The 27,949-nt window shown below is 50.0% G+C and overlaps 2 protein-coding genes across 4 annotated transcripts; one reads left to right on the top strand and one right to left on the bottom strand.

Moving 5' to 3' along the window:
• Positions 1 to 3: 3 nt before the first annotated feature.
• On the bottom strand, positions 4 to 14,688 carry TRUB2 (TruB pseudouridine synthase family member 2). 2 transcript variants are annotated; one of them, XM_012458030.3, is made up of 9 exons: positions 14,182 to 14,688; positions 13,477 to 13,608; positions 8,713 to 8,787; positions 7,387 to 7,416; positions 7,130 to 7,191; positions 4,867 to 4,948; positions 2,552 to 2,624; positions 1,817 to 1,953; positions 4 to 551 (listed from the first exon to the last, which is right to left on the bottom strand). In XM_012458030.3, exons 1-9 carry the CDS (start codon positions 14,288 to 14,290, stop codon positions 286 to 288), a joined length of 966 nt encoding a protein of 321 aa, XP_012313453.2. In that variant the 5' UTR covers positions 14,291 to 14,688; the 3' UTR covers positions 4 to 285. The 2 variants fall into 2 exon arrangements, with proteins under 2 accessions (XP_012313453.2, XP_012313455.2); XM_012458032.3 differs by lacking the exon at positions 7,387 to 7,416 and having other exon boundaries at positions 14,182 to 14,431.
• Positions 14,360 to 27,366, top strand: COQ4 (coenzyme Q4). Of its 2 annotated transcripts, XM_021674059.2 has the most exons (7): positions 14,383 to 14,797; positions 14,885 to 15,016; positions 17,028 to 17,124; positions 17,666 to 17,768; positions 25,490 to 25,619; positions 26,158 to 26,251; positions 26,784 to 27,366. In XM_021674059.2, the coding sequence occupies exons 1-7, from the start codon at positions 14,725 to 14,727 to the stop codon at positions 26,953 to 26,955; spliced, it is 801 nt and encodes a 266-aa protein (XP_021529734.2). In that variant the 5' UTR covers positions 14,383 to 14,724; the 3' UTR covers positions 26,956 to 27,366. The 2 variants fall into 2 exon arrangements, with proteins under 2 accessions (XP_021529735.1, XP_021529734.2); XM_021674060.2 differs by lacking the exons at positions 17,028 to 17,124; positions 25,490 to 25,619; positions 26,158 to 26,251; positions 26,784 to 27,366 and having other exon boundaries at positions 14,360 to 14,797; positions 17,666 to 17,766.
• The last annotated feature ends 583 nt before the right edge of the window (positions 27,367 to 27,949 follow it).

The raw sequence follows: 27,949 nt of genomic DNA, 5'->3' as shown, positions 1-27,949 counted from the left end.
TGATACTTTTCATCAGTCTGTCATTTGTTTATTGTCTTGTTCTCCATATAGAAGTTTTTCCTTCTCAGTTGGGTCAAGTCCATTGATCTTTTCTGTTACAGCTTGAGATTTGTGTCGCATGTAGAAAAGGTGGCCCCTACTCTCACTTTCTGCACAGCCATCAGGTCCAGCTCATAAGCAGTTATTCTATTTATCCACCCACTGCCCCAGCAGCTGCCTGGGCATTCACTGCCTAGCATCGCTCTCCAGCCCCAAGGCAGAGCCCGGGACCTGGGAGTCCCAGGACTATCCCGGAGTGGGGAGTTGCTTGGTGTCCAGCCCCGAGCTCAAGCTCTTCTCCAGCTCTGCAGCTACCCGGGGGGCGGCGGTCTGGATAGCATCCTGGATACTGTGTAGGTCCCACTGGGTCCTCAGGAGAGCACTGTCCAGCGTGAAGATGCCATCACGTGTGCGCCGCACTTGGGAGCAGACAGCAGTGGTCTTCAGCTCCAGGCCAATTTCATGTACCAACTTTCGCAGCTCTTTCTGGGTCTCATGCATGCACTGCACCTCTGCCAGGGACACACAATGACAGACATGGTGGTGAGAGCACAGCCTCTGGTGTGTGGTTCTCAACCCACAACTCTTGGATACCTCCTAGGTAACAACCTTATAGCAAGACCCCTTAACTCTCTAGGCTGTGCTGTTTAGAGGACCTGCCCAGTGGGTGCCACCTGAAATGGGTTAGACTTGCAGAACCTCAGGCCCCACCTGGACCTGCTAAGTCAGAATCTGCCTCTTTTTGGAGACAGGGTCTTATTCCATCACCGAGGCTGGAGTGCAGTGGTACAATCACAGATCACTGCAGTCTCAACCTCGTAGACCCATGTGATCCTCTAGCCTCAGCCTCCAGAGGAGCTAGGGACTAAAGGTCTCAGCCATCACAACTGGCGAATTTTTTATTTTTTATAGAGATGGGGTCTCGCCATGTTGCCCAGGTCAGAACCTTCCTTTTACTAAGACTCAGTTTCCTTATCTGTAAAATGGGAGTTATAAGGAGTAAAAACAGATCATTTATAGAAAGTACTTAATAATGGGAGAGTTCATGGTCGGGCGCGGTGGGTGGCTCACACCTGTAATCCCAGCACTTTAGGAGGCTGAGGCAGGCGGATCAAAAGATCAAGACCATCCTGGCCAACATGGTGAAACCCCGTCTCTACTAAAAATATAAAAATTAGCTGGTCCTGGTGGCATACGTCTGTAGTCCCAGCTACCTGGGAGGCAGAGGTTGCAGTGAGCTGAGATTGCGTCACTGCACTCCAGCCTGGCGACAGAGTGAGACTCCGTCTCAAAAAAACAAACAAACAAACAAAAGCCTGGTAGAGTTCAGTGCTCCAGCAGAGGAGCAGGCATTAACATGACCAACAGAAAAAAGGGGTGGGGGCAGGGAGAGACCAAAGGAACACAGTTAAGCGGGGCCTGAGCTGGGTGGGACTAGGGAGGTAAAAGTTGTGTCTGATGAAGCCCTGACAGTTTCAAACACTGGGCAGCTCTAGAAATGAGCCACTAAATATAATCTTTGCTTGGTAAGGTCTGGCTTCCAGGGGTGACTTAGCAAGAGATAGGAGAGATTTTGTTCCGTGAGCTCTGTCATCAGCTAAGTCCAGGCCAGGGTTGGGAAGGAAGTCGATGCCTGATGCCTTGGCCCGCAGAGATCAGGGCCGGCATGTGCTGGCCTCAGCTGAGCCAGAGAACAGCAGCCTCCGCAAGAGCATTCCTGAGTGATTCCCAAACCCGGGGCCCCATGCCACTGCTCCAACTTCCTTGGCCAGCCTACCTATGAGGAATTCTGGAGGTGCAAAGTGGAGGCATCGGATGCCGGTTATCAGCATCGGGGACTTGTTCATGGGCCGGATCAGGCCTCGCACGGCCATCTCGTAAGCCTCCTGGGTCTTCAGGTCGAGGTTGGAGTACCTGCAAGTCAGGAGCAGGCTGCAGCTGGGCGGATGTCGTCGGGTAGGGAGCTGGGCTGACCACCTACCCGCTTCCCTCACATGAAAGGCACCTCTCTGGAAGCGCCTCACTTGCTTTGTGTGCCCTGCCACTGCGGCTCCTCCAGCCACCTTTCCTGCCACCTCCTTCATTATCAGGTGCCTGGTAGAGTCAGGAGACCCAGGCAAGCTGGCTCTAGAGCCCAAGCTCTTTTTTTTTTTTTTTTAATTTTTTTTTTTTAATTATGATTTATATGGAAATAGAGCCCAAGCTCTTAACTCCGTGGCTGCTCTTGCCCTTGGGCTCTGTGCTCTGATGATGTGGTCCCTGGTTGCCTTGCCATTAGATCATATACTCCCAGGAGGACAGCTGGGGTCTCTTGTTCTTCTTGACCTCCCACTGGCCAACCCAAGACCTGGCACACAGAACCACTTCTTGATGCCAAGAAAGAAATAGATAGCTCCTGTCTGGTTCTGGGCTCTAAAAACAAGATCCATGGACTCTGCCCCAGGGTAGGGGGAGCCTATGGAGCCGAGGGCACTTCCTGCTCTCACAGCACCTCCCTGAGGGCCCCACTCACATCACCAGGGCCTTCTGATGGGAGCCTTGGATCATAGCCAGAATGCGGTCCAGCTTCTCTCTTGTCACATGGTCTGGAAAAGGCAGGGGGTTGTCAGTGCACAGGTACCTGCTGAGGATTGGTCACAGCAAACTCCTTTCCCCCAGGCCAGCCCCATCCCTGGAACATGGAAAGGGGACATTTTGAAGGGATCTCCATGATGGGGTGGATGGGTATCCTTTGAGAATCTCATGAAAGTGCTGGACCTTCTCAGAAGGATAAACATGACTCAACATTGTAAGGACATTCTCTCTGTTTTTACCTTTTATTTTAGGTTCAGGGGTCCATGTGAAGGTTTGTTACATAGGTAAACACATATCATGGGGGTTTGTCGTACAGATTATTTCATCACCCAGGTATTAAGCCCAGTACCCAATAGTTACCTTTTCTGCTTCTCTCCCTCCTTCTACCCTCCCACCTCAAAAGTCTGTTGTTTCCTTCTTTGTGTTCATAGTTGTTTTTTTTTTTTTTTGAGATGAAGTTTCACTCTTGTTGCCCAGACTGGAGTGCAATGGCGTGATCCCAGCTCACTGCAACCTCCACCTCCCGAGTTCAAGTGATTCTCCTGCCTCAGCCTCCCATGTAGCTGGGATTACAGGCACATGCCACCACACCTATCTAATTTTGTATTTTTAGTAGAGACGGGGTTCCACCATGTTGGTCAGGCTGGTCTCGAACTCCTGACCTCAGGTAATCCACCCACCTCGGCCTCCCAAAGTGCTGGGATTACAGGCATGAGCCACCAGGGACAGCTCTATGGTTTGTTTCTTTTTTCTTCTTTTTGAGACGGAATCTGGCTCTGTCACCTAGGCTGGAGTGCAGTGGTGTGATCTCAGCTCACTGCAACCTCCACCTCCTGGGTTCAAGTGATTCTCCTGCCTTAGCCTCCCGAGTAGCTCAGATTATAGGTGTGCACCACCATGCCCGGCTAATTTTTTTTTTTTGAGATGGAGTTTTACTCTTTTTGCCCAGGCTAGAGTGCAATGGCGCGATCTCAGCTGACTGCAACCTCCGCCTCCCAGGTCCAAGTGATCCTCCTGCCTCAGCCTCCCGAGTAGCTGGGATTACAGGCATGCACCACCATGCCGGCTAATTTTGTATTTTTAGTAGAGACGGGGTTTCTCTATGTTGGTCAGGCTGGTCTCCAACTCCCAACTTCAGGTGATCCACCTGCCCTGGCCTCCCAAAATGCTGGGATTACAGGCATGAACCACCATGCCCAGCCATTTTTTGTATTTTTATTATTTAATTTTATTTATTTATTTATTTTTTGAAACAGAGTCTCACTGTGTCACCCAGGCTGAAGTGCAGTAGTGTGATCTCAGTTCACTGCAACCTCTGCCTCCCGGGTTCGAGTGATTCTCCTGCCTAAGCCTCCTGAGTAGCTGGGACTACAGGCATGTGCCACCACGACTGGCTAATTTTTTGTATTTTTAGTAGAGATGGGGTTTCACTGTGTTAGCCAGGATGGTCTAAATCTCTTGACCTGGTGATCTGTCCACCTTGGCCTCCCAAAGTGCTGGGATTACAGGCGTGAACCACTGTACCCAGCCAATTTTTTTGTATTTTTAATAGAGACGAGTTTCCCCATGTTAGTCAGGCTGGTCTCAAACTTCTGACCTCAGGTGATCCGCACTCCTCGGCCTCCCAAAGTGCTGGGACTGCAGGCATGAGCCACTGCGCCTGGCCTGACTCTTACCTTACTTTTTACTTACATAATTGATACCTCACTGTTCTTTTTAAAATTTACAACAGCGGCCGGGCATGGTGGCTCAAGCCTATAATCACAGCACTTTGGGAGGCTGAGGCGGGTGGATTACCTGAGGTCAGGAGTTCAAGACCAGCCTGGCCAACAGAGTGAAACCCTATCTCTACTAAAAATACAAAAAGTTAGCCAGGTGTGGAGGCAGGTGCCTTTAATCCCAGCTACTCTGGAGGCTGAGGCAGGAGAATTGCTTGAACCCAGGAGGTAAAGGCTGCAGTGAACCAAGAATGTACCACTGCACTCCAGCCTGGTGACAGAGGGAGACTCCATCTCAAAAAAAAGAAAAGAAAAAAGCAAAGGTAAAAGACTGACGATATGGAGAGAAACTAGAGTCTTTAGAGGTGATATTTGAGCCAGGCAAGGATGAGGAGGACAGATACTGTGGCCAAAGCCCCAGCCCAAGCCTGCTGTGTCGAGTGGAACTGAGAAGAGGCCTGTGTGGCCTGGCTGTGAGCGGACTCAGAGAAAGCAAATGCCGAGGGAGGCGGCGGCAGCCACTTCCAGCTCTCACCATAGGTTGTCTTCTCCACCAGCCGCCCATCCTCACAGAAGTCATCCGTAGCTTTGCCCAGGAGGCCACGCACTGTGTAATCCTTCAAGGATAGAGAGGGGAAGATCCGTCAGTGACCCCACTCTAATCCCTAGCAGCTCCTGCCCCAGAGGCTGGGGGTAGGAGTCCTCACGTCTCCCTCAGGGAGCTCATGTGCCCAGCCCCTGCCCAGCTGCTCCACAGCCCCATGGGGAAGGGCACCAGCTCTGTCGTGTGGCCTTCAGCAGCTCTTGCTCTTTGTACTTCAGCTCTCCTGTCACCTGGGGGCAATAACAGGGCCAGTCTCACAGTGCTGCTGCCCAGATTCAGCAGGACACGGTAACTGGCTCCCAGTCAGCAGGCTTCCTACAAGATTGCTGGCTGGTTTCCCCGACAACCAGCACTGGCAACCCCGAAAGGTGCTGACTGCTGGCAGCCACCCTGTGACCATCCCATGCCTCCATGTCTCTCCTCTCCAGCCTAACTTGGCAATTTATTAACCCAAGCCCCTTCTAGCATGCCCTGTCAGCTTCTCTCCACACCTCGAAATAGAACTAAGATTTCATGGCCCAGACCAGGCCCTCCTCATCCTTGCTTGCAAAATCTCCCCTCCTCTGAATCTGTCCAGCTAACCCCATCTGCCACAGATAAGTGATGATGGCTGGGTGCAGTGGCTCACACCTACAATCCCAGCACTTTAGGAGACAGAGGTGGGTGGATCGCTTGAGCCTAGGAGTTCAAAACTAGCCTGGGTAACACAGTGAGACCAGACTCTACAAAAAAATACAAAACTTAGCTGGGCATAGTAGCATGTGCCTATAGTCCCAGCTACCCAGAAGGCTGAGATGGGAGGCACCTGAGCCCGGGAAGTTGAGGCTATAGTGAGCCATAATTGTGCCACTGTACTCCAGCCTGGGCAACAGAGTGAAATCTTGTCTCAAAAAAATAAAAAATAAAAAAGATAACCATGATGATTACAGAGAAGGCAGCAACAGTGACATTTACTGAGCATTTACTATGTGCCAGGGATGGTGCTAAGCACTTTACATGTAGTCATTAATGTAATTTCAAAGTATAGTCTTCCTATAGGGGAAATACTATTCCTCATTCTCTTTTAAAATTTTCTTTTTTTTTTTTTGAGACAGAGTCCCGCTCTGTCGCACCCAGGCTGGAATGCAGTGGTGCAATCTCAGCTCGCTGCAACCTCCGCTGCCTGGGTTCAAGTGATCCCCTGCCTCAGCCTCCTGAGTAGCTGGGACTACAGGTGCACGCCACCATGCCCAGCTAACTTTTTTGTATTTTAGTAGAGACACGGTTTCACCATGTTGGCCAGGATGGTCTCCATCTCCTGACCTTGGGATCCACCTGCCTCGGCCTCCCAAAGTACTGGGATTACAGGCATGAGCCACTGCGCCCGGCCTCAAAAATTTTTTAAATAGAGATGGAGTCTTGCTATGTTGCCCAGACTGGTCTCAAATTCCTGAGCTCAAATAATCCTCCTGCCTTGGCCTCCCAAATTGCTGGGATTACAGGTATGAGTCACCACACCTGGCCCTCATTCCCATTTTAGAGTTGAGGAAACTGAGGCACACAGATATTAGGTAATCCATCCAAGGACACACAGCTGTCAGAGTGGTAGAAGCTGGGGTTCAAACCGAAGCCATTTGGCTCCAGAATTTGTGCTCTTAACCACTAAAAACGTGGGCCCCGTTAATTGGCACCTGCACACAGACTTTGTGCTACTAGATTCCATAGCCCCGACCCTACCTCTGGATGGTAAGCTCCCTGTGGGCAGGATGCTGACATCCACCTCTCAGTCTTGGGACAGAATATGGAATGGCATTATGATCAAGCTGTGGTGTTGGAGAGACCTAGGTTCAAATCCCAGCTCTTAAAGCCCTAACAGCTATGTGACCTGGGTAAATGACATCTCCTCCCTGAGCCTCAGTTCTCCCATCTGTGAAATGGGGTTAACAACAGATTCCACTTTACAGGGAGGTTGTGAGGCTTCCCTAAGGGAGTCCACGGATGGTGCTCAGCACAGAGTAATCAGCATAAATTAATGCCAGTAGTTATTATTGTAATTATTATTACGGCCCCCCTACCCTCCAGCATACGATCATTTAAAAAAATCCTTGCTGATGGCTTGGGTATTCCCCCACAGAATCCTCTAAGCTTCAGAATACTGCTGGTAACCCCCAGGAAAGGACCAAGGGAGAAGCGGACTGTCCCCAGACCTTCGTACCTTGGTGAGATGAGCATTGTACATATCAGTGAGGAGCCTGCATCCATGTCCCACGCCGAGCACTGAAAAGCAGTCAGCCACATCTCACACCTGAGACCCCCTTCCTGTTTTCCTGGGAATCCCCACCCCTACCCCTGCCATTAGAATACTACTCCCTTTTCTGATGCTGCCAAAGGCAGCAAGAAGCCAAGAAGATCTTCTGTAGGGAGCAAGTGCGCCCCTCTGGGTATATGTCACATGCAGATTGCTGGGCTTACCTTGGCAAGCTCCCCAGGGGATTCTGACACCTAAGAAGAAGAGATCCCCAGCCCAGTCACACAAACCTGCACTCAAATCAGAGGTGGCTCTGAGCATAACCGTTAGCCTCTTTGAGCATCAAGTTCCCCATCAGTAAAATAGGGTACAAATACTGTCTGAAAACTGGGTGCAGTGCTTCATGCCTGTAATCCCAGCACTTTAGGAGGCCAAGGCAGGCGGATCACCTGAGGTCAGGAGTTCAAGACCAGCCTGGCCAACATGGTGAAACCCCATCTCTACTAAAAATACAAAATTAGCCAGGTGTGGGGGCACACGCCTGTAATCCCAGCTACTTGGGAGGCTGAGACAGGAGAATAGCTTGAAGCGGGAGCCGGAGGCTGCAGTGAGCTGAGATTGTGCCACTACACTCCAGCCTGGGCAATAAGAGTAAGACTCCATCTCAAAAAAAAAAAAAAAAAATTAGTCAGATGGGCACACGCCTATAATCCCAGCTACTCAGGAGACTGAGGCAGGAAGAACTGCTTGAACCTGGGAGACAGAGGTTGCAATGAGCTGAGATGGCACCACTGCACTCCAGTCTGGGCAACAGAGCAAGACTCCATCTCGAAAAAATATATATATACTGTCTGATTCCTGTGGGTGCTGTGCAATCAGCACAGAGGAAGGACCCAATAAATGGTGGCTGCTGTGGCCACTTCCTGCCTTTCTCCCGGTCTGCTTCTCCCTCTTGGCTGAAGGGAGAGGGGGCATCAGATCATGTCTGCCAGACTGTGCCCCAGGAAGCAAGACAAGGAGACTGTGACTGTTGTGGCTGGAGGATGTGGGCACCACCTGACCCTAGGGACACAAGATGGCTCATGACTAGGGCTTTGTGTGTCCAGTCCCAGCAACACACAGGCCCTGGCCACTGGGGCCAGAGTCACGCGCCTGGCTGCCCCATGATGCGATGATGGAGCTCCCTCTCCAGACCAGGGGCATTCACTAGCCATGTGACCCAGGACGAGTCACCTAAGTCCTGGAGCCTTACTTTCTTCTTCCATAAAATCATACAGTATCTACCTAATAACGTTGTTGTGGCAAATAAATGTGCATAAAGGGCCTCGAACTACGTCATGGGTGGGAATCACTGAATAAAGGTTGGTAACTGTGATTACCTCTATCCCACCTATCCACTCCCCAGCTGATCAGCCTTGGGGGAGGAATCACGGGAGGAGAACAGTGGTAGGATATGGGTGCCAGGTAAGAAGTGGGCTGCAGCTCCTGGTAGCTCTGGGATCTTTCCTTAAGCCTTATCACTCTATCCCCAAGCTTCTCACATCACCTACCAAGCACCCCAGAAGACTGGGCATCCAGCCGATGTCCCACGCCAACCTTGAAATGGGTGAATGCTGGTCCACAGACTGGAAAGAAACAAACAAGGTCCATTTTCTCAACTAATCCAACCCCAGGATGGCTTTGGTCTGCATGATGACCTCGTCCTCAGAATGGAGCCTCATGGAGCCCAAACTAGCATCTGACTAGACTCTTAGGCTTCCCCATCATGGAATCTGGGACTCTGAGCTGTATCCTCAGTTCCTTGGGATCCAAAGGGCAGCCCAAGATGCCTCTTACTCTGCCTATCATTAGTCTCCCAGTGAGAGGCGCTAAGACTGGCATAACACTGCAGGTCAAGAGTGTGTGGTTCCCTGCTTTGCTCTGCTGAAGGAGAGTCTCCAGAAGAAAACAGAGGCTGTGGCCAGGCACAGTGGCCTCACACCTGTAATCCTAGCACTTTGGGAGGCCGAAGAGGGCGGATTGCCTGAGCTCAGAAGTTTGAGACCACCCTGGGCAACATGGCGAAACCCCGTCTCTACTAAAATACAAAAATTGGGCTAGGCGCGGTGGCTCACGCCTGTAATCCCAGCACTTTGGGAGGCCAAGGCGGGTGGATCACGAGGTCAAGAGATCGAGACCATCCTGGTCAACATGGTGAAACCCCGTCTCGACTAAAAATACAAAAAATCAGCTGGGCGTGGTGGCGCATGCCTGTAATCCCAGCTACTCAGGAGGCTGAGGTAGGAGAATTGCCTGAACCCAGGAGGCGGAGGTTGCGGTGAGTCGAGATTGCGCCATTGCACTCTAGCCTGGGTAACAAGAGTGAAACTCCGTCTCAAAAAAAAATAAAAAATAAAAAAATACAAAAATTAGCCAGGCGTGGCAATGTGTGCCTGTAGTCCCAGCCACTCAGGAGGCTGAGGACCGAGAATTGCTTGAACCTGGAAGGTGGAAGTTGCAGTGGGCCTAAATCGCACCGCTGCGCTCCAGACTGGGCGACAGAGCGAAACTCAGTCACTACAAAAAGAAAAAAAGAAAATGGAGGCTGTGAGCTCCTCAAGGCAGAACCTGGGTGTGTCAACTCACTAGCTCCTCAGCAAAGAACTACTGGAAGAATAAATGACAGAATGAGCCAGAAGTGTTTACACTTCTATAGTTCAAGAGGAATCCAGGGGAAGGGTCCAGGGTCGTTAAGGGCTTACTGAATCCAGGCCATGTTATAAATGTCAACACTGAGCCTCAGTTTTCTCCCTTGTGAAATGGAATAGGACCCATCTCATAGGACTGTGGTGATGTCAAGGAGGATTATACTTGGGGGAAGCTTAACAAAACGCCTAATAAAGAGTGGCAACTCAGCCGGATACAGTGGCTCATGCCTGTAATCCCAGCACTTTGGGAGGCCGAGGTGAGCGGATCATTTGAGGTCAGGAGTTCGATACCAGCCTGGCCAACATGGCGAAACCTTGTCTCTAAAAATACAAAAATTAGCTGGGCATGGTGGCGCATGCCTGTAATCCCAGTACTCAGGAGGCTGAGGCAGGAGAATCGCTTGAACCGGGGAGGCGGAGTTTGCAGTGAGCCAAGATCACACCACTGTACTCCAGCCTGGGCAACAAAGCAAGAATGTCCAAAAAAAAAAATCATTCTTTCCCAGAAACCCAAAACCCCCACCTTAGGACTTCAACCTAGAGTCTTGTTTCTCACCTGGAGTCCCAAAATAGAAAAACGGTCAGCAAACTACAGTCCACAAGCCAAATCCTGAAGACTGTTTTCTTGTTTTTGTTTTCTGTGGTCTGTGAGTTAAGAATGGTTTTTCCGCCGGGCGCGGTGGCTCACGCCTGTAATCCCAGCACTTTGGGAGGCCAAGGCGGGTGGATCACGAGGTCAAGAGATCGAGACCATCCTGGTCAACATGGTGAAACCCCGTCTCTACTAAAAATACAAAAAATTAGCTGGGCATGGTGGCGCGTGCCTGTAATCCCAGCTATTCAGGAGGCTGAGGCAGGAGAATTGCCTGAACCCAGGAGGCGGAGGTTGCGGTGAGTCGAGATCGCGCCATTGCACTCCAGCCTGGGTAACAAGAGCGAAACTCTGTCTCAAAAAAAAAAAAAAAAAAAAAAAAAAGAATGGTTTTTCCATTTTTCTTTTCTTTCTTTTTTTTTTTTTTTGAGATGGAGTCTTGCTCTGCTGCCCAGGCTGGAGTGGTGCAGTGGCACAGTCTCAACTCACTGCAACCTCCAACTCCCTGGTTCAAGCAATTTCCCTGCCTCAGCCTCCTGAATAGCTGGGACCACAGGTGCATACCACCACTCCCGGCTAATTTTCTGTATTTTAGTAGAGATGGGGTTTCACCATGTTGGCCAGGATGGTCTCGATCTCTTGACCTCATGATCCACCTGCCTCAGCCTCCGCCTCCCAAAATGCTGGGATTACAGGCATGAGCCATCACACCTGGCTTCTTTTTTTTGTTTTGTTTTGTTTTTGAGATGGAGTTTCACTATTGTTGCCCAGGCTGGAGTACAGTGGCACAATCTCGGCTCACTGCAACCTCTGCTTCCCGGGTTCAAGCAATTCTCAGCCTCCTGAGTAGCTGGGATTACAGGTATGAGCCACCACACCCAGCTAATTTTTTGTATTTTTAGTAGGGACAGGGTTTCTCCATGTTGGTCAAGCTGGTCTCAAACCCCCGACCTCAGGTAATCTACCCACCTCGGCCTCCCAAAGTGCTGGAATAGCAGGCATAAGCCATGCGCCCAGTTTTCAGAGAGTATTTTTACCCCCATTTTACTGATAGGGAACTTGACGCTCAAAGATGCTTGGGATTACAGGCGTGAGCCACCGCACCTGGCTGATTTTTCCATTTTTCTGTTTTTTTTTCTTTTTCTGAGACAGAGTCTTGCTCTGTCTCCCAGGCTGGAGTGCAATGCCACGATCTCGGCCAACCTCCACCTCCCAGGTTCAAGCGATTCTCCTGCCTCAGCCTCCCAAGTAGCTGGGATTATAGGCGCCCACCACCACGCCTGGGCAATTTTTTGTATTTTTAGTAGAGACAAGGTTTCACCATGTTGGCCAGGCTGGTCTGGAACTCCTGACCTCAGGTGATCCACCTGCCTCGGCCTCCCAGAGTGCTGAGATTACAGGCGTAAGCCACCATGCCCAGCCGATTTTTCCATTTTTCAATGGTTCAAAATAAATCAAGAGGCCAGGTACAGTGGCTCATGCTTATAATCCCAGCACTTTGGGAGGCCAAGGCAGGCGGATCACTTGAGCCCAGGAGTTCTACACTAGCATGGGCAATACAGCAAAAGTCCATCTCTACAAAAAAATCCAAAACTTAGCATAGTGGCTTGTGCCTGTAGTCCCAGCTACTCAGGAGGCTGAGGTGAGAGGATTACTTGAACTCAGGAGGCAGAAATTTCAGTGAGCCAGCATCTCACCACTGCACTCCAGCCTGGGTGACAGAGTGAGACCCTGTCTCAAAATACATAAAGAGAATATTACAGTTATCCCTTGGTATCCAGGGGGATTGGTTCCAGGATCCCTCAAAGATACCAAAATTTGTATATGTTCAAGTCCCTGATTTAAAATGCCATAGTATTTGCATATAACCTATGCATTTCTTTCCATATGCTTTTTTTTTTTTTTTGGGCAGAGTCTCACTCTTTTGCCCAGGTTGGAGTGCAGTGGCAGGATCTCACCTCACCGCAACCTCTGCCTCCCAGGTTCAAGCAACTCCTTGTGACTCAGCCTCCTGAGTAGTTGGGATTACAGGTGCACACTACCATGCCCGGCTAATTTTTAGTAAAGACGAGTCTTCGCCATGTTGCCCAGGCTGGTCTCGAACTCCTGACCTCAAGTGATCCACCCACTTCAGTCTTCCAAAGTGCTGAGATTACAGGTGTGAGCCACCATACCTGGCCACTTTTTTTCTGGAGACAGAGTCTCGCTCTGTCACCCAGGCTGGAGTGCAGGGGCACAATCTCAGCTCACTGCAACCTCGCCTTCCTGGGCTCAGTTGATCCTCCCACCTCAACCTCCCGAGTAGCTGGAACTATAGGCACATGCCACCCCACCTGGCTAATTTTTGTATTCTTTTATAGAGGCAGCATTTTGCCATGTTGCCCAGGTTGATCTTAAAACTCCTAGGCTCAAGTAACCCACTGCCTCGGCTTCCTGAAGTGCTGAGATTACAGGTATGAGCCACCCAGCCTGGCCCTCCCATATACATTAATTCATCTCTAGGTTACTTATAATACCTAATATAATGCCTATGCATCACTCTGAATTGATTTAACACAGTATTAGGTGCACAGCAAATTTAAGTTTGGCTTTTTGGAACTTTGTGGACTTCCCCCACCGCCGCCACAAATATTGTTCATCTGAAACTGGATCGTGGGATGTGGAACTCATGGATTCAGGGGCAACTGTACTTTGTGACACATGAAAATTACCTGAAACTCAAATATGAATGTTCATAGTTAAAGTTTTATTGGAATACAGCTAGGCTTATTCCTTTAGATACTGTCTACAGCTGTTTTGTACTACAAATGCTCTACAATGGCAGAGTTGAGCAGTTGCAACAGAAACCATATGGCCTGCAAAGTTTAAAACATTCAGTATCTCGTCCTTTCCAAGAAAGTCTGCCAATTCCTGGTCCAATACCTCAGTCTTCAGTGGACTTTCATGGGCCTGGCACAGGAGTGTGAGCACTTCGACACTGACTCTGCTCAGGGATTTACTGGGAAGTGACACCCAGGATCTTAAATCTGCCTTACCCAGTGGATGGTTGGTGAGAGAGGGTACACTGGTGGCTGTAAGGGTCAGCTCCTTCTCTTCACTGCCTTCCATGGGGCCCAGCAAGAAGCGAACACGCTGTTCAGGGGCAGGAGGCTTCCCGGCATTGAGACCTGAACACAAACACACGTTGATAATATATATACACATACATACAAATATATAAACACATAAAATATTTTTTTAAGAGACAGGGTCTCGCTCTGTCGCCCAGGCTGAAGTGCAGTGGCGCCATCATAGCTCATTGTAATGTCAAATTCTTGGGCTCAAGCAATCCTCCTGCCTCAACCTCCAGAGTAGCTGGGATTACAGTCCTGCACCACGACCCTGGCCAGGAATATCTTGTTCTATCCAAACACCTGAGGGAGAGGACAACAGGTAAGTATGATGTAGAAGACAGAGAAGCCCATGATGCAGAGGGCAGAACAGCAGTAGTTAAGAAACAGGCGGATTCAAATTGACTCTATAACGTGGTAACCGTGTTACAAGGAACAATACTGAGTCAGTTTCCTCCTCGGAAAACAGAGGAAAGTGAGGAGTAAGGAAGCACGGAGAACAGGCGTTTAGGAAAGCGCTCGGTCCAGGCGAACAGATCACGTGATTTTGTTTTGGGGGAAGTGCCAGAAGCGGAGATGGACTTCCAAGAGAATGGGAGCGGGAACCTGGGTCTGGTTCGAAGCACTCACCCTTCAGAAGTTGCAGTTCCACGGTATCCCGCAGGTGCTTCCATTTTAGCCCCGGGGGCTTATAGACCGCGAAAAGCCCCTGCAGCCGCGATAAGCTTGCGGACCCCATACTTGAAGACCGCAGCACCCTCTGGACCTGGACGGAAGTGCCGCAAGGCCCCGCCCCCAAATGTCGGCGTTACCATAGGCGCCGCCATGTTCCACAGCCGGAAGAAGTTCTCATCTTAATAGTCTTCGGGGAAAACCGGATGTGGAGAAGGAAATAGGGTCCGGGGCTGAGCCGGAGTGAGTGTAGTTGCGTTTCCTTTGGAAACGCTTTATGTGGCGAAGTGAAATGGCTAGAGTCTTGGACCGGTGGTTGTAGGCGTAGACATTTCGCGTGGGTTTCCTTCGCCTACTTGGCCTACATGCCTTGTGCCTGTGCAGCGGTGTTTCTCTTCAAAGGGCCGTAGGCAGCGCCATCAGAATCGGTTTTTCAGTGGAGCGTCGGAGAGGCTCGCGGCGTTCTCCGTGCCCGCCCATCCTCCGTGGACGCCCGCTGCCATGGCGACTGTGCTGCTGCGCGCGGTCCTGCGCCCGTTCCGTTGGCTCCCCAGCCACCCGAGGCCTGCGGCAGGCAAGTGGCGCCGGGTTTCAGGCTCAGGTATGAAGGAGCCTGGGAGCGCCTAGCTCCTCTGACCTCGGCCTTTTTCTTGCCCCACAGAAATGCCGTTGCGAGCCAGGAGCGACGGCGTCGGCCTGCTGTATCCGCACCACATCCCTACCTCCCCGCTGCAGAAAGCGCTGCTGGCCGCCGGTTCCGCGGCTATGGCGCTCTATAACCCCTACCGCCACGGTAAGGCCTGCCGCGCCTTGTCCCCGTGGGAGCGGCTGGGAGCCGTTTCCTGTGGGTAACTGGAGCATAGTCTAGGTCAGGGTAACCTGGTTGCAGCTCGTAACCACTCGGAATGTTTATGAAAATGCAAATTCCTGGATCCCACCTAAACTCACTGCTGAATCTGCCGTAGAGGGAGAAAGGAGCGTGGAATCCGAAAGTCTGTCTTTTTTAACTTCTTGGGAGAATCTGTCATGCAGCCATCTTGAGAACAGCTAGACTAAATAGATGATTCATAAGTACCGATCAGCTTATAACATCCTACTAGAAAGTCAACTTAATGAGGTCAGGGACCATGTCTGCCTCGTTCCACTGTATCTGCAGCCTTCTGGATAGTGCCTGGCACATAGTAAATGCTCAATAAATGTTTGCTGGATGTGTAACTAGAACATCCTAGGGTTCTACAGTGTTTTTCTTATCCCTCCCAGGATTTTTGAGTTCTGGGAAATACTGTTATTCCTACTAATAAAAACAATAGGCTAGGCACAGTGGCTCACGCCTATAATCCCAATACTTTGGAGGGGCCAAAGCGGGCAGATGGCTTGAGCTAAGGAGTTTGAGACCAGCCTGGGCAACATGGCGAATCCCCATATCTGCAAAAAAAAATACAAAAATTAATTGGGCCTGGTTGCATGCAGCTGTATTCCCAGTTACTTGGGAGGATGAGGTGGGAGGATCATTTGAGCGGGGCAGTTCGAGATTTCAGTGAGCTGTGATTGCACCATTGCACTCCAGCCTGGGCAACAGAGTGAGACCCTGTCTTAAACAAAAAACACTATATATCCATGTCCTCAGTGGTTTTTTTGGTTTTTTTTGTTTTGTTTTGAGACAGAATGTCTCTGTGGCCCACGCTGGAGTGCAGTGGCGCGATTTCGGCTCTCTGCAATCTCCACTTCCCAGATTCAAGCGATTTTTGTGCCTCAGCTTCCGGAGTAACTGGGATTACAGGCCTGTGCCACCTGGGCTAATTGTTGTATTTTTAGTAGAGACCGGATTTTGCCATGTTGCCCAGGCTGGTCTCAAACTCCTGACCTCAGGTGATCCACCCACCTGGCCTCCCAAAGTGTTGGGATTACAGGCGTGAGCCACCACGCCCAGCCAAGCCCAGCGAATTTTTTAATTTTTTTGTAGAGATGGGGTCTTGCCATGTTGCCCAGGCTGGTCTGGAACTCTTGGCCTCTAGCGATCCTCCTGCCTCAGGTTCTCCCCCGCCCGTTGGAATTACAGGCATCAGCCACTACCACTTGTCCACCAAGTGTTATGTATGCATGATTTTCATGGTTTCTCACGAGAACCATCTAAGAAAGTTGTTGTCTGCACTTCACAAATTAGGACACCAAGGCTGAAAAATGTGAAGCAGGCTAGGCATGGTGGCTTACAACTGTAATCCCAACAATTTGAGAATCCAGGGTAGGAGGACCACTTGAGGCTAAAGTTCAAGACCAGCCTGGGCAACATAGCAAGACCTCATCTCTACAGAAAATTTAGAAAACTAGCTGCACACCTGTAGTCCTAACAATGAGCTGTGATCACAGCACTTCACTCCAGCCTGGGCAACAGAGCAAGACCCTGTCTCAAAAAACAAAACAAAACAGAAATGTGAAGCAGCTTGCACTAGGTCACCTAGATAGTGAATACACCTGGGCTGTAGCCCAGCACTCTCTTAGATGCCTAAGCCTCTACCAATCAATGGAGATGTGATACTGTATTGTGAAAAGTGACTTATAAAATGTTTAGAACATTGTGACAAGCAGAGCCGTCCCACCCCAGTAGATAAAGAATAAGAACTATAGATGTGTATACTGAGCCCTTGTTGTGTGCTGGGTAATTTGCTAAGTGTTTTATATAAATCCTTACAACGAAGAGCTAGATATTATCTCTAATTTATCCTGTAGGAAACAAAGGCTCAGACCAGGTCAGGTAACTTACCTAAGATGACATCCCCCATTTGTGCCCGTTTCTGTCCTTTCAGACATGGTTGCAGTTCTGGGGGAGACCACGGGACACCGTACCCTGAAGGTCCTCAGGGACCAGATGAGGAGGGATCCAGAGGGTGCCCAGATCCTGCAGTAGGTCCCAGCTCTGCCTGGGGGTCTGGGGGCAGTCTCTAGACATTCTGACCTTTCTAGAATCACATTGTGTTTGTTCTGTTCCTATAGGGTGCTCTTGATACCCTGGCCACATATAGCTGCACAGGCTGGGCACTGCCCAATTCCAGGGATGTCATTCACATAAATGTATATACACTGTGATGACCTCTGAGTTGGGCAGTATGATGGCATTGGCCCAGTTTCAGCCACAGGGCTCTGGGCCTTCACTAAGTTCCCATAACATGTGCTGGCTTTACCCCTCCCTTGCAGTACCTTTTGCAAGTGCTCTGATTACATTCGAGGACTGTCTTCCTGCCTAGATTGTGCCCCTGCCCTTGTTCTTGGTTTGGGGTAGTACGCTAAGTCCCTGACACTGACCTGGCCAGTTGTAGGTGCTCTGTTAAGGTTTGTGGTGGCCACATCACTCCTCTGTGGGTTCTCCTGCCTCCCAGCTCACTGCAGTTGGATCTTTCACCTACCTTTGCCAACTCTCTCCCAATACCCAAGTCTTGCCTTTCAGGGAGCGTCCCCGGATTTCGACATCCACCCTCGACCTGGGCAAGCTCCAGAGCCTGCCGGAAGGCTCCCTGGGCCGCGAGTATCTCCGTTTCCTGGATGTGAACGTGAGTTTTCAGCTTCTGTGTACCTAGCAGTCACCAGACAGGACAGGGGAATAGCATAGGCCTGACACCCTGAGGAAAGAGAGCCCTGAGCTGCCACCATGGGCGAGAGTGCTTTTCAGGGTTATGCCAAGGCTTTGTCATTTTCTATGGGACAGGCAAATGGGTGGGAACTTGCCTTCAAATGATAATACTGGCCAGTGTCCATTAACCTCCCACTGCATGCTTAATGCCAGCTGCATCTGTGGTCTTGCTGAATCCCCCCCACAAATAGAACACAAGTATGTTCTATTTTTTTTTTTAATATATATATTTTTATTTCATATTTCTCCTTTTTCCGCTTCTGTCTCTTCTAAGAAAAAGAAAGTATGTTCTATTATTATCCTCTTTTAGTACATACGGAAACAGAGGCTCAGAGCAGTGAAGCAACTTGCTAATTTCACATAGCCGGATTAATGGAGGCAGTAATCAACCCCAAGTCATGCTCTTAACTGCTATACTATGCTCCCTTGTTCCACGGACATTGCTTTCCCTGTGATATGGCAGGTTTGACACTCTCCAGCCCCAGGCAAAGGAGGACAAGGAGAGGGGGGTAGGGGATGTCCCAACTATGGGTGAACTCATTCACTTACTGAGCGTCTGCTATGTGCCATCCTTTTTGTTTTTTGTTTTGAGACAGAGCCTCGCTCTGTCACTCAGGCTGGAGTGCAGTGGGGCGGTCATGGCTCACTGCAGCTCAGCTTCCCAGGTTCAGGCAATTCTCCTGCCTCATCCTCCTATGTACCTGGGATTACAGGTGCACAACACAATGCCTGGCTAATTTTTGTATTTTTAGTAGAGATGGGGTTTTACCATATTGGCCAGGCTGGTCTTGAACTCCTGACTTCAAGTGATCTGCCTGCCTCAGCCTTCCAAAGTGCTGGGATTACAGGCTTGAGTCACCGTGCCCGGCCCATCCATTTTTTGTGTGTACTGGGGATATAATGGTGAACTGGACAGCCAAGGTTCCCACCCTTATTTCTATAGTTGGAGAAGTAGACAATAAAATAGTTTAAAAAATTTTTCAGGGTGGGCACAATGGTTCACACCTATAATCCCAGCACTTTGGGAGGCCTAGGTGGGCAGATCACCTGAGGTCAGGAGTTTGAGACCAGCCTGGCCAACATGGTGGAACTCTGTCTCTACTAAAAATACAAAAGTTAGCCGAGTGTGGTGGCGTGCACCTGTAATCACAGCTACTTGGGAGGCTGAGGAGAACTGCTTGAACCTGGGAGGCAGAGATTGCAGTGAGCCGAGATTACATCACTGCACGCCAGCCTTGGCGACAGAGTGAGACTCTGTCCCAAACAAAACAAAAAAATTCATATAAAAATACAGGTAAGGCTGGGCATAATGGCTCAACACCTATAATCCCAGCACTTTGGGAGGCCGAGGTGGGTGGATCACAAGGTTAGGAGTTCCAGACCAGCCTGGCCAATATGGTGAAACCTCGTCTCTACTAAAAATATAAAAATTAGCCGGACATGGTGGCGTGTGCCTATAGTCCCAGCTACTTGGGAGGCTGAGGAAAAAGAATCACTTGAACCCAGGAGTCAGAGGTTGCAGTTAGCCGAGATTGCACTACTGCATTCCAGCCTGGGCAACAGTGTGAGACTCCGTCTCTAAATAAATTAAAAAAATAAAATACAGGTAAAATGTTTTAAGTAATTAGAATATTCTGGCACTAGGCTGGACATGGTGGCTCATGTGTATAATCCTAATACTTTGGGAGGCTGAGGTGGGCAGATCACTTGAGCCCAGGAATTAGAGGCCAGCCTGGGCAACATGGTGAAACCCTGTCTCTGCAAAAAACACAAAAATTAACCAGGCATGGTGATGTGTACCCATAGTCCCAGCCTCCTGGGAGGGAGTTTGAGGTGGGAGGATGAGTTGAGCCCAGGAGGTTGAGGGCCGTGAGCTGTGATCACACCACTGCACTCCAGCCTGGGCAGCAGAGCAAGACCCTGTCTCAAAAAAAAAAGTACACCAGCACTATTGTCAGCAGTTGGGATACAGTGGACAAAACCAGCAAAAAGCCTGCCTTTGTGGAACTTACATTCTAGCAGCTGTGAAGAGAAGTTAGTGTGATAGAAGACAGTGTTTCTGATGGGATGGTCAGAGCCGGCTCCTCTGAGGAGACTTGGAACGTGAGAAGGAGCCAACCCTGTGGAGAGCTGGGGAAGAGCATTCTGAGTAGAGGAACTGGCAAGGGCAGCGGCCCCACGTATTTAGGAAAAGGAAGATCGACCAGTGTGGCCGCAGAGGAGTGAAGGGGGAAGAGACAGTGAGTGGGCTGGGAAGTCAGTCAGGGCTGGGCCCTGTGGGCCACCAGTAGGAGGAGTCTATATTTTGTAATAGGAGCAGTAGGAAGCTTGTGGAAGGTCTGGAGCAGGATAGTAACATTGATTTGTAAAGGACCTTAGGATCCAGTTGGCCCATCTTCCCTGTCCCTGTGCCATCTTCCCTCCTTCCTCCAACACAGATACATCCCATCAAGGTCCCCCTGCCAAATGGCTGTCCAGCCCGGCTGCCAGAGCCAGCCAGGCTGGAGGAGGTGAGGGGTCTCCAAAGTTTCCCCAGAACAGTTTCTCAACCTTGGCAGTGTCAGTGTTTGGGCTGGGTCACTCTTTGTTGTGGTAGTGGTCCTGAGCATGGTAGGATGTTTCCTGGCATCCCTGGCTGCTACTCACTGGGTGCCAGGAGCACCCCTGCCAAGTTGTGACAACCACAGATGTCTCCAGAGATTACAGATGTCCCCTGGTGGGCAGTGGAGAACCACTGCTCTAGATGGTTATTGTCCCTGAGACGACGTTCTGTTCCTCAGTCTCCTGCACAGCCACCTTGACAGGCGATCACTTGCCCTCTTTTATACCATCTCTCAGATTTCACCAGGATGCCAATTTCATCAGTGGGAAACTAACTCACCAGAGTGACCTGCCTCAAGTGCCACACAGGGAGAGACAGTCTTCTGAATTTCCCCTGGCGTTTAACCCTGTTGCTGTGGAGGGGAGGGCATAACAGGGATGGGACTGCCAGGCAGGGCACCTTGCCCAGCCACATCCCCACTTGTGGTAAGCACTCTGGCGATTGTGACATAAGGAGAGCAAGGAAATAAGCAGCTCATGGAATGCTAAGGAGTACCTTTGTCCCCACTGAGATTTAAATAAAGGTTCAAGGTGAGGCCACCCTCCCCTCCCTGAGGCTGACTTTGGTGGAGGTGTGGTCATCTTGCAGCATCAAGATTACAGACAGGGGCTTGAGAATTAGGAGGAGCCTGAGTTAGAATCCTGCCTCTCTTCCCAGCTTTACAACCTTGGACAAATCCTTCAACCTTGCTAAGTCTCAGATTCCTCATCAGAAGTAAGAGGACCTCACATATATCTTCCAGGGCACTTATTAGCCTTGGTAATGGATGTTAAGGCCACTAGCTTTAGAATCTAACAGACTTTGTTTCAAATCCTGACTGAGCCACTTTACTAGCTGTGTGATCTTGGGCAAATTACTTTATCCTGGGCAAATTACTTTATCCCTCTGAACCTTGTTTTCCCTATCTTTTTTTTGTCTCCTCTGTCACCCAAGCTGGAGGGCATAATTTGAGCTCACTGCAACCTCCCCCTCCTGGCGATTCTCCTGCCTCAGCCTTCCGAGTAGCTGGGACTACAGGGGCACGCCACCACCCCTGGCTAATTTTTGTATTTTTAGCATAGGCAGGGTTTCACCATATTGGCCAGGCTGGTCTCAAACTCCTGACCTCAAGTTATCCGCTGGCCTTGGCCTCCCAAAGTGCTGGGATTACAGGCCTGAGTCACCATGCCCAGCCCTTGTTTTCCTTATCTATATCTGCGGTAATAACAGTATTTACCTCGAGATTGCAAGGATGAAATACGATATACATAAAGGACACCCTACGCTGCTGCTGCGGGCACATGGTGGATACTCTATGATCATCTTCAGCTTCACACAAGTAGAACTGCAGAGGAAATTAGGTCCTAGGACCTTGTAAGGCCACAGACACAGATTGGGCATGGCACTAAGCCAACAGCCCCAAAGCCAGGGAGACATCAGATCTCAGCTTATGGACACTCTGAGGGCATTCTTTGGGAAAAGGAAGACCAGGCTGTGCCCACTCTGTATGAGTGCTGCTGAGTACTCAGAAGCAGTGGCCAGGTAAGAGGAGGAGACTTGACATTCCTACCTGAGGTCAGAAAAGTCCCAGGGCTGGCCTTTTAGTGATATGTTCAAGAGATATTCATTCCTCCAGGCCTGGGATCAGGCTACTGGAGGTAAAAGAATAAGCAAAATAGAGCCACCCCTGCCCTTGTGTAGCAGACAGGCTGTTGCAGTACCATCCATAAAAATATAACGTGAGCATGTAGATAATTTAAAATTTTCTGCCAGCCGCTTTAATAGCAAAAAGAAACAGGTGGAGCTGGGTGCAGTGGCTCACACCTGTAATCCCAGCACTTTGGGAGGCTGAGGCCGGTGGATCACCTGAGGTCAGGAGTTCGAGGCCAGCCTGGCCAACATGATGAAACCCCATCTCTACTAAAAATACAAAAATTAGCCTGGCATGGTGGTGGGAGCCTGTAATCCCAGCTACTTGGGAGGCTCAGACCAGAGAATTGCTTGAACCCGGGAGGTGGAGATTGCAGTGAGCCATGTTTGCACCATTGCACTCCAGCCTGGGCAACGAGAGTGAAACTCCATCTACCCCCAAAAATAAGGTGGAATTAATTTTTTTTCTTTCTTTTGAGACGGAGTCTTGCTCTGTCGCTCAGGCTGGAGTGCAAAGGCGCCATCTCAGCTCATTGCAACCTCTGCCTCCCAGGTTCAAGCAATTCTCTGGTCTCAGCCTCCCAAGTAACTGGGATTACAGGCTCCCACCACCATGCTAGGCTAATTTTTGTATTTTTAGTAGAGATGGGGTTTCATCATGTTGGCCAGGCTGGTCTTGAACTCCTCAGTTGATCTGCCTGCCTCAGCTTCCCAAAGTGCTGAGATTATAGGTGTGAGCCACTGCACCTGGCCAGAATTAATTTTAAGTATTCATATTCTTTAGCCCAATATATCCAAAGTATTATTTCAACCAGTAATATTTTCAAATTATTGAGATTTTTACATTCTTTTTTTTTTTTAATAAAGATGGGGTTTCACCATGATGGCCAGACTGGTCTTGAACTCCTGACCTCAGGTGATCCACCCACCTCGGCCTCCCAAAGTGCTAGGATTACAGGCGTGAGCCACAGCGCCCGGCCTCTTTTTTTTCATACTAAGTATTTGAAGTCTCGTGTATTTTATGTGTTTAGCACATCTCAATTGGAACTTGCCACCTTTCTCAATGACCACATGTGGCAAGTGGCTGCCATACTGGACGGTGCAGGTCTAGGAGACATTAATTATCACATGCATTAAACATCAACGTACAATTATTTTAAGTGCCACAAAGAGGTGCATGATGCTTCAAGAGACCATAACATGAACCCGAATGGTCTATAGGGATGGCTTCTGGGTGGGGCGGGGGACAGGGGACACTTAACCCAGGTCATGAAGGATAAGTAGGAATTATCACAGTGAAGATGGGGATAGTGGGAGAGAGCAGCACCCCAAGCTGGGAGCAGCTTGTGCTAGGAACAGGGTCTTTGGGGCTTCATTTTCTATTTTTGTTTTTAGAGACAATGTCTTGCTTGAGTGCAGCGGCATAGTCATAGCTCCCTGTAACCTTAAACTCTGGGGCTCAAGCAATCCTCCTGTCTCAGCCTCCTGAGTAGCTGAGACTGCAGGCATACACCACCACACTTGACTAATTTTTGTATTTTTCTTTTTCTTTTTCTTTCTTTTTTTTTTTTTTTTTTGGAGACAGAGTCTCTCACTCTGTCACCCAGGCTGGAGTGCAGTGGTACGATCTCGGCTCACTACAACCTCCGCCTCCTGGGTTCAAGTGATTCTCCTGTTTCAGCTTCCCAAGTAGCTGGGATTACAGGTGTGCATCACCACGCCTGGCTAATTTTTGTATTTTTTAGTAAAGATAAGAGTTTCTCTGCTGGGCGCAGTGGCTCACGCCTGTAATCCTAGCACTTTGGGAGGCCGAGGTGGGTGGATCACGAGGTCAAGAGATCAAGACCATCCTGGCCAACATGGTGAAACCCCGTCTCTAATAAAAATACAAAAATTAGCTGGGCGTGGTGGCACATGCCTGTAGTCCCAGCTACTTGGGAGGCTGAGGCAGGAGAATTGCTTGAACCTGGGAGGCGGAGGTTGCAGTGAGCCGAATTTGCGCCACTGCACTCCAGCCTGGCGCCTGGCTACAGAGTGAGACTCTGTCTTTAAATAAATAAATAAATAAATAAATAAATAAATAAATAAATAAATAAATAAGATGGAGTTTCTCCATGTTAATTAACCAGGCTGGTCTTGAACTCCTGATCTCAGGTGATCTGCCTGCCTCAACCTCCCAAAGTGTTGGGATTACAGGCGTGAGCAACCGCGCCCAGCCTAATTTTTGTATTTTTTATAGAGACAGGGTCTTGCTATGTTGCCCAAGCTGGTCTTGAACTCCTGGCCTCAAGTGATCCTCCTGCTTTGGCCTCCCAAAGTGGTAGGATTACAGGCGTGAGCCTGTAAATTTTAATTTTTAACTATAGTAAATTTTAAAAGCACAAAATAAAGTTTACCATCTTAATCTTTTTTTTTTTTTTTTGAGATGGAGTCTCATTCTGTCACCCAGGCTGGAGTGCAGTGGCATGATCTTGGCTCACTGCAACCGTCGTCTCCTGGGTTCAAGTGATTCTCCTGCCTCAGTTTCCCTAGTAGCTGGGATTACAGGTGTGCACCACCACGCCTGGCTAATTTTTGTATTTTTTAGTAGAAACAGGGTTTCACCATATTGGACAGGCTGGTCTCCATCTCCTGACCTCATGATCTGTCCGCCTCAGCCTCCCAAAGGTCTGGGATTACAAGTGTGAGCCACCACGCCTGGCCCTACCATCTTAATCTTTTAAAAGTGTACAGTTTAGTAGTGTTAAGTATATTCACATTGTTATGCAGAACTGAACTTTTTCATCTTCCAAAACTGCAACTCTGATACCTATTGAGGAACTGCTCATTCCTCACTCCTTACTAAGAGCTTCTGTACCATAGATTCTAATAGGCCACAGACATTACATGTGAGTTGGGGCAAGCCAGGGAGTGGAGGTTGCCAGTCCCAGCATATTCTGTGCCCAAGGCCTCCATAGTTGGCAGTTGTGGACAGAAACTAATCTTTTATTTATTTATTTTGAGACGGAGTCTCACTCATTCTGTCATCAAGGCTGGAGTGCAATGGCACGATCTCAGCTCACTGCAACTTCCACCTCCCAGGTTCAAGCAATTCTCCTGTCTCAGCCTCTCAAGTAGCTGGGATTACAGGTGCCTGCCACCATGCCCAGCTAATGTTTGTATTTTTAGTAGAGACCGGGTTTCACCATATTGGTCAGACTGGTCTCAAACTCCTGATCTCAGGTGATCCACCTGCCTCAGCCTCCCAAAGTGCTGGGATTATAGGCATGAGCCACGGCGCCTGACCAGTCCCCAGGGTTTTCTAGTAGGGTTTGAGTTTGGTGAGAGTTGTGACAGTGCCAGAGAGAGTCTGGCAAATCGGGTCCTAGAAACCATCAGGAAGGGTTCTAAGGGAGGCTCATGGTTGTCAGAGGGTCTCCCCAGACACCCGAGCACCCACCCGCTTCGTGGATGATGAGGAGCTCGCGTATGTGATTCAGCGGTATCGGGAGGTGCACGACATGCTCCACACCCTGCTGGGGATGCCCACCAACATCCTGGGTGAGTACCACCAACCCCAACGGCCCGTCTCCCTGGGGCGGCTTCAGGGCCAGGGCAGGGCTTGCCTGTCTCCACCACCCCCGGCATCACCTGGCTTGTGCCTCATTTTCTGCTTTAGCTGAACATCTTGGTAGCACCTTCGCCACACATCCCCTTTCTCCCTCCCGCTGCCTCTCAGGGCTCCTGTACTGATGTAGCAGCAGCCCATCCTCAAGGCTCCTGGTCTCTTTCTGGGCTTTAGCTGCTTTCCTGCTCTGAAACCTCAGCAGATCCCTAAGACCTACAGGAACCATCCTGGAGTGTTTAGCCTGGCTTATAGGGCCATAGGATCCTCTGCGCCCTGACCCCAGGCTTCTTCTCCATCCCTTATTCCCTTCTGTTCTGAGGGCCCCAGTTTCCAGCACAGGCCAGGACTGGGCACAAGCTGACCCTGGTGGAGATTAGAGAGGAACAGTTGCCTCTCTTTGCCCTGCCGTGAGCACCACTGGCCTTTCCTTCAGATAGCCTGTTCACCTCCCAACCCATCCCTCACCCCCAGGGGAGATCGTGGTGAAATGGTTTGAGGCTGTCCAGACTGGCCTGCCCATGTGCATCCTGGGTGCACTCTTTGGACCAATCCAACTCAGTGCTCAGTAAGTTTTCAAGTGGCAGCTGGGTCGGGGTTGGGGGGTTGGGGTTGGCGGAACTCAGAGGGACCAAGGCTCCTAGAAGTAGGACGAGCACACAGGCCGCTGCACAGCCCTTTCCAGTTCTCCAGAAAGTAAGGGTAGAAGGAATGGAGCAGAGATGTGAAACTGGCTTGGGGCAGGGGTCTTCAAGGGAGCAAATAAAGCCTGTATGTTTCACGGGACTCTGGGGTCTCTTGGGCCAGGCCTAAGTGCAGGGTCAGAATGAGGGTCAGTGAGAAAGGAGGTTGGTGTTAGATTCTGGAGTGAGGGAGCCGTGATTTAAATCTGAGCTTCGACATCTTCAAGATGTGTGGCTTTAGGCTTGGGATTCCACCTCATTGAGCTCTGTTGCCTCATCTGAAAAGCAGGGATAGTAACTACATCCTTCCGAGGATCTTCATGAGGATGAATTGAGAAAATGCACATCAAGGGCTGAGCAGTCGAGTGCCTGGCCCCCAGGGACCTTACGTTTTCTTTTTCCTCTGCTGCCCCACAGGAGCCTGCAAGTGTTGATCTCAGAGTTGATCCCATGGGCCATTCAGAATGGGCGCAGAGCCCCATGTCTCCTCAACTTGTACTATGAGCGGCGCTGGGAACAGCCCCTGAGGGCTTTGCGGGAGGAGCTGGGCATTACGGCACCACCCATACACGTCCAGGGCTTGGCCTGAGCTCCCGAGCCAGTGGGGCCTGGCCTGCCTCCCACCCACTGCTTCCCTTGGGGGCAGAGGGCTTTGTTCCTCTTCTTTGAACACTAACCCTTGGACTACATTTATCATAATTTGTCATAGCCACTGCTGAGTGGCCTTGAGGACCAGCCCCCAGGGAGCAAGCAGTACAGTGGGACTCCCAGGAGAACCAGCAGCTGCCCAAAGAGAACCATGCGTGAACAGCTATAAGTCGTCTGGGCTCATGCTGGGATGTTGCAGATCGACGATCCTGTTCCAGACTCCTCCCAGCCAGCCAGGTTTGCTGGGTGTCCTCACAGGAGTGAGGGCTACAGCCACTTCCAAAAGCCTGAGAAGAGGGAAGCAGAGTGGGAGGCAAGTGTTTGTGAATAAAGGCTCCCATTAGGTCAAGTGTCTGCTTGTCCTCCCTTCCACCAGGGATGCCCGTGACTTTGGCACTCTTGGGACTTCCAAGCACTGAGGGCAGAAGTTCCCCTCCAGCCTGGGCTTTAGCTGCTTGTCCCTTCTCCTCTGGCTGAAGTTGGGTGGACGTGGATTCAAATTGCCAGCTCCTCCCTGTTTTCTAGCAGAGGACTTAGGGCAAGTCCCTTCCCCACTGAGTCCCCGTTTCATAATGAGGAAAAGTGGAATCATAAGGCATCCACCCCCTAGGACCGGGGGTTTTCTGAGAGGGCATTCAGAAGAAGAACTTCACCCAAGGAGCAGGGGGCGGGGTTTTTGGTTTTTTGGGTTTTTTTTTTTTTTTTTTTACACAAGGTTTTGCCCCGTCATGTAGGTTGGAGTGCGTGGCACAGTCATGGCTCACTGCACCCTCAACTTCCTGGGCCCAAGCAGTCCTCATCTCAGCCTCCCCAGCAGCTGAGGCCACAGGTATATACCACCACACCCAACTCACTTTTTAAAATTTCTATTTTTTTATTTATTTTTGAGACAAGGTCTTACTCTTGCTCAGACTTGAATGTAGTGGCATGATCTC

Source organism: Aotus nancymaae, unplaced genomic scaffold (genome assembly GCF_030222135.1).
Source record: "Aotus nancymaae isolate 86718 unplaced genomic scaffold, 86718_ANA_hifiasm-v0.15.2.pri h1tg000003l, whole genome shotgun sequence".
NCBI lineage: Eukaryota > Metazoa > Chordata > Mammalia > Primates > Aotidae > Aotus > Aotus nancymaae.
Note: the sequence above shows the minus strand (reverse complement) of the source record. Positions and strands in the feature narration are given on the sequence as shown.

Excerpts from the sequence above, each read along its gene's own strand:
- COQ4 (XM_021674059.2), top strand. The coding sequence starts at position 14,725 with ATGGCGACTGTGCTGCTGCGCGCGGTCCTGCGCCCGTTCCGTTGGCTC. Across the intron at positions 17,125-17,665 it reads GAGGGTGCCCAGATCCTGCA|GGAGCGTCCCCGGATTTCGA; the intron begins GTAGGTCCCAGC and ends CTTGCCTTTCAG. Across the intron at positions 26,252-26,783 it reads CCAATCCAACTCAGTGCTCA|GAGCCTGCAAGTGTTGATCT; the intron begins GTAAGTTTTCAA and ends GCTGCCCCACAG.
- TRUB2 (XM_012458030.3), bottom strand. The coding sequence starts at position 14,290 with ATGGGGTCCGCAAGCTTATCGCGGCTGCAGGGGCTTTTCGCGGTCTAT. Across the intron at positions 7,192-7,386 it reads CCCCTGGGGAGCTTGCCAAG|TGCTCGGCGTGGGACATGGA; the intron begins GTAAGCCCAGCA and ends ACTGCTTTTCAG. Across the intron at positions 4,949-7,129 it reads ACAATGCTCATCTCACCAAG|GATTACACAGTGCGTGGCCT; the intron begins GTACGAAGGTCT and ends CTATCCTTGAAG.